The 16,661-nt window shown below is 39.6% G+C and overlaps 1 protein-coding gene across 7 annotated transcripts in view; it reads left to right on the forward strand.

The window, feature by feature from the left end:
* NHSL1 (NHS like 1) overlaps positions 1-16,661 on the forward strand; it is a 233,468-nt gene that overhangs the window by 121,915 nt on the left and 94,892 nt on the right. Inside the window, exon 1 of one of the 7 annotated variants that reach the window (XM_072719871.1) lies at positions 3,323-3,581. The exons of 5 other annotated variants lie outside the window; for them this stretch is intronic. In XM_072719871.1, coding sequence (XP_072575972.1) covers positions 3,566-3,581 — 16 coding nt within the window. In that variant the 5' untranslated portion in view covers positions 3,323-3,565. Of the gene's footprint in view, positions 1-3,322; positions 3,582-16,661 lie in introns of those variants that run through there. One more of the 7 variants, XM_025997905.2, reaches the window with a different exon arrangement.

Consider the following 16,661-nt stretch of genomic DNA (forward strand, 5'->3'; position numbering starts at 1 on the left):
AAAATTTTTGGCTGTATGTGTGGCTACCACTCCCTCTGGCAGAGATAATAGCGTTAAACTTTAACACGATGCTGGATGTTGTAATCCTCTAAGGGAGAGAAGTGGTTGTGCTCTAAGGTCATGGCTGGCAAAGGCACCTGTGTCCTGTCCAGAGGGCGGTGAATTCTGCAAGCATACATCATCCCAGGCCCACTCCCCTCATTGCAGACTTCTCAGTAGCAGTGATCGGTGGTAACAGATCATAATCATTTTCATGGGTAGTTCTTATTTTTTATCCCTAGATTGAACAGTGTGCCTTTAATGTTTTATTTCCCAAGCATATTCACAGTTGTTTGATGTTGAAAGTAAGGGATTTAGAAAATACCTATATATAATTTTATATTTGATATTAATAAAAGCACATTCCACTTCCATGACTTGAGTTTAATGCTGTGACCTTTTCAGATGGTGATACCTATAATTTCACTAGTTTAATAGAATATGGTAGTATCCATGCTGTTTAGTATTATAGGAAGGTGTTTTTGTTTTGTTTTGTTTTGTTTTCTTCTTTTCAGTAAAAATTTAGCCACAGTAGTATGGAAGTGACAGTTTTTAAGCCCATGTAATTATACATTGAAGTTAGTTTAAAAAGGAAAAAAAATTGTTCCCCTCCTCTCAGAATGCTTACTTTGCTAAATGTCTTAGTTTCCCAGGGGTACTGTAATGAATTACAACAAATGGGTGGCTTAAAACAACAGAAGTTTATTCTCTCACAATTCTGGAGGCCAGAAGTCAGAAATCAAGTTGTCCGCAGGGCCATGCTCCCTCCAGAGGCTCTAGGGGAGAATACTTCCCTGCCTCTTCCAGCTTGGGATGGCTCTAGGCATTCCTTGTCTTGTGGGTACATAACTCCATTCTTTGACTCGGTCTCTACAGTCTTCTCTGAGTCTCTGTGTCTTTTCTGTCTCTTTTATAGACACTCTTGGGGTGGCTGGGTGGCTCAGTCCATTAGGCATCTGCCTTCAGCTCCGGTCATGATCCTGGGGTCCTGGAATCAAGCCGCACATTGGGCTCACTGCTCAGTGGAGAGCCTGCTTCTCCCTCGCCTATCTGCCCCTTCCTGTGCTGGTGTTTTCTCACTTTCTCTGTCAAATAAGTAAATAAAATCTTAAAAGAAAAACAAAAACCCATCCTAATCCAGTATTAGCTCATCTTCATCCATATCTTAAGTACATCTATGAAGACTTTATTGCCAAATAAGTTCACATCCTAAGGTTCTAGGTAGACACAAATGTTGAAGGGGACAGTATTGAGCCCATTACATTAAATTATAGATGTTTTAACCTGGTTAGTTAGCTAAGCTAATAAGCAAGAAGCTATTGATGATTATTAACTTTGTGTATTCTTCTGTTCTTCTTACCAAATTGTCTTACCAGTTGTGTTTATTCACTCACCTACGTAGCTCTTCCACTAAATTATAAGGGAAAGCTTGTCTCTTTTCCTGACATAATTCATCTAATAAAATGCTTATATATATTGTATTCATATACATATCTATGTATATGTCACAGAGAAAAATTAATAGGGTAGGCTAGAGGATCGAATCTTAAGAGTTAATTTAGTCCCTACATTCAGGGCACCATGTTTACAGCTCATGAATTGATGTAGAGACCAGCTGGATAATGCTACAGATGTGGCTGCAATCAGGTTCTCTTTGCTTTCCAGTTTATTCTTTCTAGCATATAAAGTCACCTCTATCTTGAAGGATTTGACTGTGAGTATTCAGAGTGCTGGTAAAAGCATATAAGTGCCCCAAACTCTGTGCACTGACCTGTGTTCAGAAGTCTTAATTCTCCAACCTGTAGAAGTTCTCTCTGTGCAACTTTGAAAGCCGAATCCAACCCAAAAGAATACTTTCAGGAATACCTCTGCTATTTGTAAATTGTACAGGAGACCATTCAAGACAGGAAAGGACAAGGAATGACTCTGCCCATCTTTGGCGGGGTGACGGTGGGATGGGGAGGAGGGTGGGTCATGTAGTGAAATAGAAAAGGCCAGATCAGGTGGCTTGATTTTGATCTTGACTCAGCTAGCTGCCGGTTAGTTGGGCAAATCACCTCATCTCTGAACCCATTTACCAGATGAGATGAGTGATAAGGTTCCTTCCAGTTCTGTTCTAAGAGTTAATATCACTATTTGTCTTTCCACATGCAGGTTTTTTTTTTTTTCAACCTGCAGCTTCTGGCTAGGGATCTTACATTTCTTTGTGGTCATAGCAACTAGTGCAATGACTTCCTCATGATACGGAATTCATTAACCAGGCCCTGCTGGTAATCCTGGAAGAACAGGAGTAGAAACCAAATGAGGGTATGCTGAAATGTATGTTAGAAGCCAGAACACACAGAGCATCCACCGTGTCACAAGGGCTGCAGCGAGCGCCCCAGGGCACAGACAGATAGATTGGTTCTATGAGTCAGTTTCCTGCATCCTGTGGAGTCAAAAGGAAGACCTGCACACAGCAACGGGCTTTGCAAACAATGGCCACTTCCGGTGGCCAGGGGACTTGCAAGTCTCTGAGCTTCTCGAGGGCACTCACAGTTCACACAGTACTTTCAAGCGGGGTACTCCCAAATCCACGTTTGTAGACTGTTTCTCTTTAGATATGCAGTCAAATTCCCTCTATTGCTTTTAACCTGTGCTGAGAAGTTTACAGTAATCTTGAACTCACCAGAGCGAATGTAGCTTTTCGATGGAAGAGAAATTGAACAATCCGATTATGGCTGCAGCAGAGTTAGAAATGCATATCCTCTGAATGCTGACTTAAGTGTATTGATCTTTGTTTCCTCATCTGAAAGATGCCATAGACGTGTAACACGGTTCAGATTTGCATCCTAACACTCAAGTTTATTGATAGCAGTGGTAGTAATCATAATGGTAGTCAACACTTCCACAGTGCTTGTTCGACCGCAGTGTTTGTTCGACACTGTTGAGTGCTTCACATATATCCGCTCATTTATATAGACTTGGACAGCTGTGTGTAGTTTCACATCCTAATGTTTAGTGCTAATTATGTCCCCGTATATGAGTTGTTCTACACCAGGAAAAAAAAAAAAAAAACGAAGAGTGTGAGTAACAAAGGAATAATGAGGTCAAAGAATAGTAGTCATAATTAAATAGCAAAGAGTTAAACCTAATCAAGTGATTTCCTTTTTGTGTAGTCGATCACGTGAGGTCCTGCATCTGGTGCAATGGAAAATGCTGATAAGACAAACAAATGGGCTTGCCCTTTTGCGGTTCTGCACTGGGCTAAGTGAACAGTGACTGCTCGCCCCAGGCTCCCCTCACTTTCCAAGATGATCCTGGCTGATTCCATGGTGTGAAACAGCATATGAGAGATAGGGAGGTGTCAGCAGCTCAGCCCAGAAAGCTGGGGATTGGGCAGTGGCTTCCTGTAATCACAGTTGCTGGCTGACTGCCTCGCTCTCTGGCAGTGAATGTGGGGAGGTGGGCTGGGAGACAGCTGTGCCTAGCACTGCAGGCTACATGGGACCGTAGAGCACCAGCTCCTCCATGGAAGTGCTTCAGAATGTTCTGCCTGAAAGGTGAGGGGGCTTTGGGTCCATTTAGGTGGTGAAGTGTTAGTTAGGAAAACTATCATCTAGCTTGAGAGTCTAAGTCACAGTGCTGCTTGCACTATTAAAATCAAAGTTGGGGGTAGTTTGTAAGTATGAAAGTGAAAAAGTCATTGTTCTTTTTTGTTGTTGTTGCAAACAGGAAGAAAGACCTCCTGCTGGGAAGATGGAATTTCTTTTAAACAGAAAGGATGTTTCTCTGTTTAGATGTGTTTTGTCATAGACAAAAGTAGTTATAAGTCTAGAATGAAGGAAACTTAATGAAAGTAGGAATGGTTAACAGTTGTAGCATGAGTTCTATCAGAGAAGTTTTTTATGTGATAAGTTGTTCTTGTAAAGGATCAGAGGGAATGGGAAGGGGGAAGCAATTCAGTGATTTTACTGCTTTAATGTGTGAATTCAGGAATGAAATTAATTTTATTGTAGAACATACTTCTTGTTCTGGCTGTGTTTGGATGATAGTGCTTTCCTAAGTACTGTAAGATGGTAAGCATATATGTAGAGACTCCCAGATTAGTTAGGGAGTGTTTCCTCTTTTTAGGCAACTATTTTTTCTTCAGACTCTATTTTTGTTCCAACTCTTGTCTTAATGTAATTAATTTAGACATTTGAGAGTGTGTTTGTCTATGAGATTGTTGGAATGGAAGAGTTAAAATTAATTCTCTTGGAACCGGAGTAGGCTATTTTGCTCATATCTTTCAGTGTATGTCATTCTGTTGATGGAAAATTCTCGACAGCTTTTCAATTTTGGGAAATAAAGTGGTCCTGGCTTGCTTGCTTTGCTGATTTCTCCTTTGTCCACAAAGCCCGTTAATGGGTTCTAGACATGGATTCTCTAATTTCCACCTTTACAGATTAACTCTAATTCGATGCCTTAAAAACCACCAAAGTCTTTAATATGAAACTTTGAGTTTGGTATATTTGTTGCTGTGGTTGATACAAATTTGATGAAATCAAGGAAGTAAAAACAAACAAGCACATCACATTTTTCTCTCCCTAAAAATTCAATTAGTTCTTGCTATAGAGAATATCTAGTTGCAATGGATTTCTAAAAGAGCTCTATAAGACTTAAATGAATTTGAATAGTTCTGAAAAAAACAATTTTAGATGAAATGAGTTATAGGTTTCCAGGATGCTGTTTGTTAAAAAAATATTTGCTCAAAAATATATATAACTATGAAGAGCCAGAATTTAGTATTATGGGAGAAGGGTGTATGCTAACCTAGTATAATTTCCACAGTGTAGTTGAAATCATTATGATCTAATGATAGCTTAAGGTTTAGGATTTTTAATTGAATGCAGGTGTGGAATTGTTGCAGGGTACGACTTCTGCAGCTTCAACATATTTGTCTCCACCCATTCCCATAACAGCAATTTCATTTTATTAAAGCATCTATCAATTTCATGGACTCTTAGTTTCCGTGGTAACTTAGGAAATTTTAGAAAGTCAAGTGAATGGCATGTGATGACAAGCTAGTACTTTTGTGCCGAAATGTGTGTTATAATCAGAATACACAATCCCCTTTAAAGCCCACTTTCTGATCTCCCAACAGCCAGGACAAACAGTTGACATTTGGATCTCTTCCTGTGAGTTATAGCCTCTTGATTTACAATAATGATTTTTAGGTTGCTCTTCGTGCTTTACATGAGACAAACTCATGATAAAGTAGTGGTGAGTGAGACTGAGCACAGGAATATGAAGGGCCACTTGCAGATGCTTAGTGTTTCTTACTGTTTGTGTTTCCCTCTGTTGGAGGCTTTTTCAGAGGCTTTCATTAATTGGCCTCTTTCTATGGCTAGCTGAGGTTCTAGGGGCTGTGGTTATGATTAGCATTGATGTTAAAGGAAACATGATTGCCCTTCGTTTGGGTAAATCACGTTCCTGCATTTTTTTTTTTCAATTGTCGAGAGAAAACATTCACATCAGACAGTCTCCCACATTGCTGCAGGGTTTCCTCTTCTCCATTGAGATTGTTTTTCACTAAAGTCATGTCTACTCAGCTTTTGGTCACTTTGGTGTTAGAGAAAGAGAGATGACATCTTTGTTATTGCTGTCTGCTCTTATAACTCATGTAGTTATGGTCACTATTTATTATTGCCATTGAAGTAGCTCAGATACACTCACTCCACCCACGTTCATTTTTGTATGAGCAATATCCGAGCTCCCAGCATCTGAGAAGATATTCTCTTAAGTTGTGCCAAGGTCCCTGTAGTCCACAAAGCTATGGCGTGTTATTCCTTCATTGTATAATCAATGATCCACCACAGTCTAGGAAGTAAGTTTCTAGCTAATCAAATGATATGATTCATAGCTAACAACCATGCATCCATTGTAAACCATTTGTGGATTATATACTATTCAAAATATTAGAATAAAATATTTTTACCACTAATACTGAGCAGAAAACAAGTTTCTCTGAGATGATTCAGAATGCAAATTTCTTAATTATAGTACTCCAGCTTCAGCTTTGAAAATATTAATTATCTTTGCACCGCATCTCTAACTGTGAAGACTGTTTTTTCCTTTTAATTTTCAATCCATCACAGATATTTTGTAAAACAACATTAAGTGCTATGTGGTATCACCACAATGTCAAATAGCTATATAAGTCCTTAAACATTTAATCTTGTTTCCTGTAGAATCCTTGTTGCAGACTGGTAGAAAGCATTGGCCAACTGGCACTGGTTAGTAAACAAATCTATGAGTTTCCTAGAGCTTCTGTAACAAATTACCAGGAGGTAAGTGGCTTAAAGCAGAAATTTCTTCTCTCATATTCTGGAGGCTCACATCCAAAATCAAGGTGTTGACAGGGTCATGTCCCCTCTGAAGTCTCTTACAGAGAATCTTTCCTTGCTTCTTCCAGTCTCTGGTGGCATTGGGAATTTCTTGGCTTTGGTAGCATCTCTAGCTCTCTTTTCACATGACCTTCTTCCTGGGGTATCTCTATCATTTTTATAAAAGGACATGTGTCATTGGATTTCAGGCCCACCCTAATCCAGTATATGACCTCATCTTAAATGATTACATCTGCAAAGACTCTTTTTCCAAATAAGGCCACATTCTGAGGTACCTGGTGGACATGGGTTTGTGGGGACACTATTCAACCCATTAGAGCGAACCATGTGTAAAATCACTGATTGGAGGTAGCCTTATAAGAGACGTATTTAATGGTGAGTACTGCACTGTAAGAATGATGATCCAGCATAGCTGCTTTGATGATGCACTTGAAACTCATGGCAGTATAAGTTTAAGACAGTTTGTTATGTGCAGGTAGAAGGGTGAAGAATGTAGCCACTATGGTCAGTCACACAAAGAAAATGTTGCCTTTTTCTTTCCTATAAATGATCCAGTTTTCTTCATGAACTCTTATCCCACTGAGAAAGGGAAAAACAAAAAACAAAATTGAACTTGGTTCACTGCAGTCATCTCAGTGTGAGCCAAAATTTAAACAGTTGCATTAGATAGCTCAGTCTGTTGAATGATTCAGTCTTCCAGAATTCTCCTGTTATCCTCCTTCTCTCCAAAGTGGATTTTGTTGCTAAGTCTTCCCCTAATTAATACAGCACAAATGATGCATACTCAATTACATACTTTTGAATCATTGGCTTATTTGTGACATAATTTTAAAAATTGGAAAGCAAGATACCTTTATGTAGTTGAGTTTAAAAACCAAACTATTATTTTAAAAATGTCATTCTTAATGTTGAAAGGAATAATACATATACCCTTTTATCCGATATATGTATTATATAAGAATATAAGAGTAATTTCAGTATGTTTTATGAGCATCATGGACTTTTAGTTTCTGAATTAATATTAGGTTTTACCTGGTCAGCGTTTCTCCAAGAATTTAAATCTGGCTTTGGTGTGTTGGACTCCATTCTTTCTCTTTCTCAGCTCTTAACTGCCATTCAAGATCTAGAAATCCAGTTTCATGGATTGAAAAGTGGTAAATTCTATGGAGTGGGTGTATCCCAGCTGCCTGCATGCTCAGCATGGTAGGATCTTGTCTTTATCCTTTTCTGCTTCACAAGTTACAAACTTAGGAAAGCCTTTACATTGTCTAATAATAGCAAAGAGTTATGTTGGAGATTACAGCTAGGAACTATCTCAGGCATGTGCTTCTGCTCTCACGAGGGCCGTTCATACTAGAAACTCTGCTCTCTCCCTCCTCGTGCATCCTGGAACAGATCACAGACCGCTTTCCAGTTGTCTCCTGTATGTTGTGCATGTAAAAGAATTCCTTAGATTCTTTTCTTGGCAACATTTGGAAAATAATGTCTGGAATCAGAAACAGATTTGTTATTTCTGTGCTGAAACAAGTGCATTTTTCAAATTAGCTAGCAAGTAACCATTTGCTCTGGAAGGTTCCCCACCCCTTCTTAAATCAGTATTAAACTGTCCAGGAAGCATTTAGCAAAGTTCATACTATTTTGCTATTTGATTCTGAGCGTCACTTTTAAAGATTTTAATAATCAAAATGCAAAGTGACCTTGAGGATGTTGCATCTTTGTGAATCTGGATATTTTACTAAACATACATTTAGAGTTTTACTTAAATTAGCAGCAGCTTTTAGAACTATAGTCCTGCAAGTCTTTCCTATTTTCCCTCTTCTTTTCATTTAAAAATTGCATATAATTGTTAGTCAATAACCCACAGCTACCAAGGGGAATTCACATTTGCTTAATCTGCAATTTAAAGTAGCACTTTTAATAAACACACTGGTGATATCATGCATTTTTCAAACTGGCGGGCAAAGCCCTTGAAATTTAATAAACCAAACAAAGCTAACCCTTTATTTCCTTTGTCTTTCCTTTGAAACTATCGTGCTTTCTAATTTTTCCTTCCTTGTGCTACTAATCAAAATCTTGTTTTTTTAAATATGTTAATCGAAGGAGAAACTAGATCACCATGCTGAATAAATGATACAATTATAAACTAGGAGATGCTATCCTTAAGGAATGAAAAGGCAGTTAGCAGAGCTTTGCTGCCTGAAGCCCACAGAGCCAGGGGTCTTCTTAGGCCTGGAACATGCTCTGTGCAAAGATAGTGCTCTGGGTAATTTGGTAGAACTGAATCAAATGACTTGAATTACCAAAAGCACTGGCAAAGGCTTTAGTTAAGTTTTCCATTTTAATATCTCCTATTCCATTTTTACCTCTTCTTGTCTCCTCTTTTTTCCGATCTTTCCCTCTCTTATCTATTCTTCTGATTGCCCATTGGGGGAGCTGTGTCATACCTAAATGGGATTAAACTACCTTTAGGTACAGAGGTGTGATCAGTAGTCAGTCAGCACAGTGTTAGAAAAGGTGATAGTTAACAGACGGAGACAAATGGATCACTGTGATGAAGGCAATTTCCCGCTCGGGACACCATGTCACCACCATCAAGCAGGCACAAAGGTATGCAGGGGTACGCATTTTCCTATTTTAAACATCAGAAGGAAACACTGCTTGAAAACAACCGAAGGGTCTTTAAGCAATTAATAGCTTTTACATGATTAAACAACTTGTCAGGATTTTTTATTGGGGGACACTGGGTGGGAAGGTGGATAGTCTCAAATTAAAAAATGTCAATTATTTTATAGAATCATACATAACAATTGAATTTGAAATGAAGAGGTCTTAATTTGACAGGCAATGTAATGACAAACTCTTTGATACAATGTTAGCAGTGCTTATCCTGCATCTGCTGATTACGTGACACTTACCAGGGTTTTATTAACCTTGGGTTTAAATTCTTTATTGTTGTAGCTGTCAAAATGTGGCTGATACCTAGAGCCTCAGAGACAAAAAGCCATGCTGACTTGAACTCAGGTTTAATTTGTATGTGGGTGGGGGGTGTGCACGGTAAGAGAAATGTGAGCACTCATGACTACTTTTCCCTTGGAATGTCTTCTTAATAACAAAAAGATATAAATAGCATAAAGTGAGCTTTAGAAACTGTGTGAAGTATAGTATAAGTAAATTTCTATTTAAGTGCAGAGTGGTTTTCAAAGGTCAGATTACGTATGTTTGCTCTTGAGAATTTTTGCAAGACAGCATTTGAAAACAAAGGGAAAATCTCTGCTCTGGTGACTGCCAAGAAGGTATTTGTGATCTTTATTTCAAAATTATGCAGGCTTCATTGTTTCTGAAACTTTAGAATGAAAGTTGTGACAAATGCCTCTGCTGTTCTAAGTGAGCCACTGTTGACAGTAGGAGTAGGAGTGAGGGAAGGCTGGACCATGACTTCTAAGGGTGTTCTCAGGAAGGGGAGGCAGAGGGTCTACACTATTCAGGGCAGCCTTGGGAAAGAGGCCTGAGTCCAGGAGAGTCTAGAGTTGGCAGGAGATCACCTGGGGAAACTGATTTACACCAGAAGTTAAGAGCAGTGTCTTCTCTGTTTTCAAACAGAAAAAGTTCCTCAGCAAAGGCAAACGGGTTTTTAGACAATGCCTAGAGATGAGACGATAGGGCAGGGCAGAGGAAAATGAAGCATGTGGAAGCATCTGTGCCCCCTGGTACACCATTGCTCCTTCCTAGCAATCCATCTCCTGCAAGTTGGATTTTTGCTTTATCCAGACCCTTTACAAATTATCAGAGGACAAAGAAAGCTCTGGTCCCTTCTTCTTTTTCCTGGAAAAGTGTTGCTGTAAAAGAATGCCCAGTTTTTGTTGTTTTTGTTGTTTTAAGGACTTTATTTATTTATGAGAGACAGAGGCAGAGACACAGGCAGAGGGAGAAGCAGACTCCCTGCTGGGAGCCCAATGTGGGGCTCAATCCCAGGACCCCAGGATCATGACCTGAGCCATAGGCAGATGCTCAACTGCTGAGCTACCCAGGCATCCTAGAATACTCAGTTTTATGCAAAAAAAGGCCAGTACTATCCCAAGGTGGCTAATTTGTATATCTACATTCACCCCAAATCTGTTGATATTCTGAATTACTTCTGAAGTTCATCTTATCTGGCCAAAATGTTTTGGTAGAATTTTAGATATAAGAGTTTATTCGTCAGGGGTGCCTGGGAGGCTCAGTCAGTTAAGCATCCACCTCTTGACCTCAGCTCTGGTCTTGATCTCAGCGTCGTGAGTTCAAGCTGTAGGACTTAAAAAAAAAAAAAAAAAGTTTATTTGTCACATATTGATGGGCACTTATCATATGCAGGCACACCCCCTCCTCTGTGTCTAGGAAAGCCTTCCATCTCTGATGCCCCTGGGTTTCTTCAGTACCCAACACCTTCTCCTCTGCTCTCCTGTCCACCTGTGAGCACTTTGGGGGTTCTTCTCTCCCCAAGGTGGACTTTGAGAACAAAGCAAAGCCAGAGGCTTTTTAAAAGGTTTTCCTGGCAATTATGACACAAATCACAAGAGTAACAGATTAATGAAGAAGATTCAGTAAATCCCAACTCTGTCCCTTACTAATATAAGCTTGAGTAAAGTCTCCTTAGCTATTAGGATACAACTATCTGATAAAATATTGAAGATTAAATAATAACATATAAAATCCTGGGCATTTTCTCACAAGTATATAGTGATGCTATTTAGATTTGATCTGAGTGCTTTATAAAGTTACTGATTAGACCTACCTTGGGCTTGTGAAAGTAAAGACTAATTTGTACCTTAATATGTGAATATGATGTAACTATATGGGGTGTAAGCCATACTTTTGGATTTTTATCAGAGCATATTTACACCAACGTTTGTAAAGTTTTCTGGAATCACAGTTTTATAAATACACCTGGATGAACACAAAGTATTAAAAGTCACATTTACTGGCAAATGAGCATGATAGTAGTAGAAGTATTTTGAAAGCCATGGAAGCCAGCGAGAGTATCCTGATACCAACCTGATCCTGACTGCTTCAATGCTATTGTTTGCTACCACAGCAATTTCAAAACCTTTCCTTTTTGGAAATGTTTCCTGGCAGAACAAATACTTGCTAAAAAATTTAAGCAAGATTTGGAACTACTCAGGATGCCTTTTATAAAATTGTTTTGTTTTCACACAATCTCTCCATAACTATATGAGCAGAATGGATGGATGGATTTTATATGGGTAACAACATCCTTATTTTAGGTTGACTGCTAAGTGAGGAATTGGTGGTAATGAAGTCTCCTTATTTCTCATCTCACTGTATTCCTAATTCTTCAGTAATTGGTAGCCTGCTTTTCATCTCATAGAATAGGCTAGTAAGGGTAAATGTCCAACTGAATTACCGATGAATTGCAAAGGTAGCTTAAAACAAGTAGCATCCTGGAAGGATGACATTGTGTATCCACCCCTCCAAAAATGCACTCAAGAAACGCTGAAAGTACTGAATACAGATGAGTAAATTTTTGACAGCTTTAAGCTTGTTTTGAATATAAAACATTAGTTTGATACTTACCATCACTTTTAGATTGGGTTTATCAGACTACTATAGAGATGGCTTCTTTTCAGTTACCTACTGAGAACATCTAAGGCTTGAATGTCCAGTGTCTTTTCTGCTTCCCACAGAAGGTTAATGTTGGTATGACAAATGTTAGGAATCTTTATGTGCTTTTTGGCTTATGATAGCAAATTTGGCTGGAAATGAGTTTATGTTACTTGCTCCCTTTTCCTCACTCACCTTCGTGAAATTATTGAATAGATCCATTGTTGGCGTGTTATCTGCAGAAGATAAAGTGTCTGGGAGCCGAGGAGAAAACAGGAGCCCCTGAAATAGATGAGATTCCTTTGGCACATGACATACCAGAGGGTTCTCCCAGACTACTGTTTTGGACTGTGTTTGACTAGATTTTCTTTGCTTTAATTTCCCCTTTGCCTTATGGAAGGTGACCTCCATGTTCTGTGCATGAAAAGCAACTACCGGGCAGCCTGGGTGGCTCAGCGGTTTGGCGCCGCCTTCAGCCCAGGATGTGACCCTGGAGGCCCAGGATCGAGTCCCACGTCGGGCTCCTTGCAGAGAGCCTCCTTCTCTCCCTCTGCCTGTGTCTCTGCCTCTCTCTCTCTCTCTGTGTGTGTCTTCCATGAATAAATAAATAAAATCTTTAAAAAAGAAAAGAAAAGCAACTACCTTTCTCTGTGTCTTTTTTGATATGGGCCCCTAGCATCTTGGTGTGATGCTAGAATTATGTCTATAATGGATGCCCTGTAGAGAAATGACAGAACAGGCTTCCCTCTGCCAAAGTAGTACTTTCCTCACCACACACAGAATCCTTACTATAAGATAATTCTCTAGTCCGTGTCGAGAGCCCATTGCTGTTTTCCAGAAAGGGAATCTACTGTTTGTGATATGCTGGTAGCACCCAAATTTCTATTTCCAGCCTAGACCTTTCTCCTAAACTTCAGATGTGAATATCCATCTTCCCACTCCACATTTCCACCTTGATGTCTTGTAGATGTCATGAAGGTATCAAAACTCCTTGTCCCCCTCACGGTTGCGCCCCCACCCCCCGTATCTCTTCCACAGCAGCCTTTCTCATTTCAGTTAAGAGGGCAAATTCATCTTTCCAGTTGACCTTGGTATCAAAAGGTATCAAAACTCCTTGTCCCCCTCACGGTTGCCCCTCTCTTCCACAGCAGCCTTTCTCATTTCAGTTAGAGGGCAAACTCATCTTTCCAGTTGACCTTGAAGTCATATATGCCTCCGTTTTCTTTCATTCCCCACATTCAGTGCGTCAGAGAATCCCATTCACTCAATTTTTCAAATCTTTTCCATAATCCAACTACCTTCCACACCACCCCTGCCCCCTACCTGCCTGAGTCCCACCTGGCCAGCCTCTATCTTAATTCTCCTTTACAGACTGTTTCAACCCAGTGGCTAGAGTGAACCCTTAAAACTGTAAGTGATGGTTCCACAAATTTACTCAAAACTACATTTCACTTGCAGGAAAAGCTCGAGGAGTCTTGGCAGTTTCTCTGTATCAATCAATCTTAGGTGTCAATCTTAGGCCAAACCTAAACCATAGAGAAGAGGGGTTGTTACTTAAGCTACAAGGCTCTGGGCTTAAGCTCTGTCAAATCCTTTACTCTGGTGGAAGAAGAGTCCCAGGTGAGTCGTGTTCTTGTTTGATGGTCACAGAAGATGTGATCTTTAACGGGATTCCTTTGTCTTCTCTGCAATGGGAATGAAGATCATTCTACCCTATCTCATTTTGGCATTAAAGGTAGCAACCTGTGGATTTAATGCAGCTACCGAGATGTACCTTTAGTCTTCACTAAATAGGTTTGTTAAGTGTTTTGGTTGGGATTTTGGAAAATTGATCCCCATGGCTTTTTTGACAGGGAGCCTATCAAAGCAGTAGGGAGCCTATCCAAATTAGAAATCTCCCTTACATGTTTAATAAGCAGCTCAATTTTTATTCTTTTTTTTTTTTTTCAATTTTTATTCTTACGCATATATTTGTTTTGCTGAGCTTTGTGTGTTATAAGGAATAGCAAAAGTCCTCTCATTGAGTGTGATTTACATGTTCTTTGGGACATGTACTACTTTTTTGTGTGTGGTAGTGATTGGTGCTTTGGCTTCCCTACTAGATTCTAAGTTTCTTGGAGACCTAGCCCATTAGCTTGACCAAGAAGTAATTACAGTTGATATTCGTGGATTAAAGGTATGAAATGTAATATGTAACCTAGTTCAGGTGAAACGGACTTTAAACATCAATCCCCCTGAAAATGAATGGGCTTTTTTGAGGATAGCTTAAAATATAAAAATGGAGTTTTCTATATTTAGCTGCAAATATGTAGGAAATAAGCAGAGCATTACCTATAAGACTTTTAACTTTCAGAGTCTTATTTTCTGTAACAGCCAGATAGAAAAATCTAATGCACTGATTTCATAAATAGCTTATTCTTACAAGTGGGAAGCTGGTAGAGAGGAGAAAAGTAATGTATTTCTAGAAAGTTAAACATTGTGGTGACAGGCAGGGAGGTACATTTCTCAGGTGCCTTCTTGGCCTTTGAAGTAGAAGGTCACTCAGGGAAATGGCCAGTGCCTTCCTGGTTCCTCTCAAGCCCCATTCTGAAGGCCTTGCACTTTTCTTGACTAAGAGATTGAGGATGTACTCGTAAAGAGAAACACACCCCTTATCCAAGCACTTTCTTCCCCTTAGGTTTAAATACACACCACCACCACCACTCCAATTCATAGTCTGGTGAATGGGCAATTGATAATGGACAAGAAAAGAAAAGTGGTAAAATTATCTGTAGAAGTATGCATTATTTTCTCTTAGCAGACCATTTAAATATGAGGGTTTTTTTTTTTTTTTTCCGTTTAACATCTGTTTAAATACTTCCATTGAAATTTTACTTCCTTTGGTCTTCTCATCCCTTGTTCTAAATTTTCAGATCTGCTGGTTTATTTTCTAGGGTTCCCCTGTATGCAGTTCATCCTATTTCCATTATAACCTTTGTTCCCCATTTTCTTTGTAAATATGCATACAATTTGGTCACTGTTTTTCTGTCTGTACTAGACACCATGAGAACAAGCTGGTTATTATTCAGGACCTTATGTCAGGGTATATATACCTCGAGCTGCTCTATTAGTATCTGTTGAGTGATTGAGCTCTTAGCTGTGTTAGGGGCTTGATTCCTTTCCTTTATCACTGTGAATTGTTATGGTTATTAAAAGTTACAAGAACTGGGCAGCCTGGGTGGCTCAGTAGTTTAGTGCCACCTTCAGCTCAGGGCGTGATCCTGGGGTTCCGGGATCGAGTCCCACGTCAGGCTCCCTGCATGGAGCCTGCTTCTCCTTCTGCCTGTGTCTCTGCCTTTCACTCTGTCTCTGTCTCTCATTAATTAATAAATAAAATCTTTTAAAAAAAAGTTACAAGAACTTTGACCTAGAGGGTTGTCTTTTCAGCTCAGAAAAATGAAGATGACAGACCCACCATTTTCATGACCAGTTGAAATCTTACTAAAATGCCCGTTCAGGATTATGAGCCGACATCTTGATATTTTTAACTATGAGTAAAATTTCTGCACATGAAGCAGAAAGACTCTGAACCTGGGAATCAGAGAGGGTTTCTGATCCTGAGTCTACATTTACTGACCCTGGGAAAGCCACTTACACACTCTGAGCCATTTTCCCAAACTAAGAAATTTCAAGTGACTGCCCTGCCTGCTTGATGGGGTGATTCTGTAGAATTGAATGAGATGAGGTGCCTAGAATGTAGGGGGAAATCGATAGTCCTCTGTCCCCTTCTCTCCCCTTCTCCTACACTTCCTGTCAATTCTCCCTCTCTAATATGCTCTGGAACCCATCTGTCCTCCCCGTTTCAGGCTCCTAACCCCTCGAGTCTAGGCTCCTTGCTCACTGGACCTACCCAGACTCTCTTCAGAATGTGATTTCTTCTGTGGTAAATACTGCACAGTCCTCTCACCATATCATTGTTTTTAGAATAAAGTCAACTTACTTACCATGATGGAGATGAGCCCTTTCATGAAAGGATGCCTTCCTGTTTTCCTGTTAAGCCTCAGGTCCCACTAGCCAATCTCTCTTCTAGATTCCCGACTTTTGTTCCTCTTTCTTTGTATGTACCAGGACCCTCTGCTTAGAAGGAATCTCTATTTCTCCCCTAGTGCATCATTACCCTAACATTTGATTGGACTGACAGGACTAAGTTCAGATGTTACCTCCTATAGAAGTCCTCCACAGTAACATTCCAAAGCTGGTCTTAACTTCTCTGCGCTGCCTGCCACAGGGTCATACAGCAGTTTTCTTGTGCTAGGCAGTGAGGCAGGGAACACATTCTTTCTTGTCCTTGATACCAAGAATCACATAAATGTTAGCTGGTTGAATTAATTCATTAATACTTGAAAATTGTAAAAAAAAAATGTGAAAAAATGTGAAGATTCTGGTGTATCATCTGGCTTAGAAACATCATCTGGCTTAGAAACAAAGTAGAAAACATTACCCTACCCATGTATAAGGTTATAAACTGTTCACACCTGGGACACTGTGCCTCCTTCCAGCTATTCTCTGTAAATAATCTCTAAAGTGTTGAAATGCGCAAAAAGTTTCAATTAAGATGATTTGCCTTGGGAGGAGAAGTCCTATGCCAAGAAATCGTAAAATAATTAGGATTTTACC

This window comes from Vulpes vulpes, chromosome 1 (genome assembly GCF_048418805.1).
Source record: "Vulpes vulpes isolate BD-2025 chromosome 1, VulVul3, whole genome shotgun sequence".
Lineage (NCBI taxonomy): Eukaryota > Metazoa > Chordata > Mammalia > Carnivora > Canidae > Vulpes > Vulpes vulpes.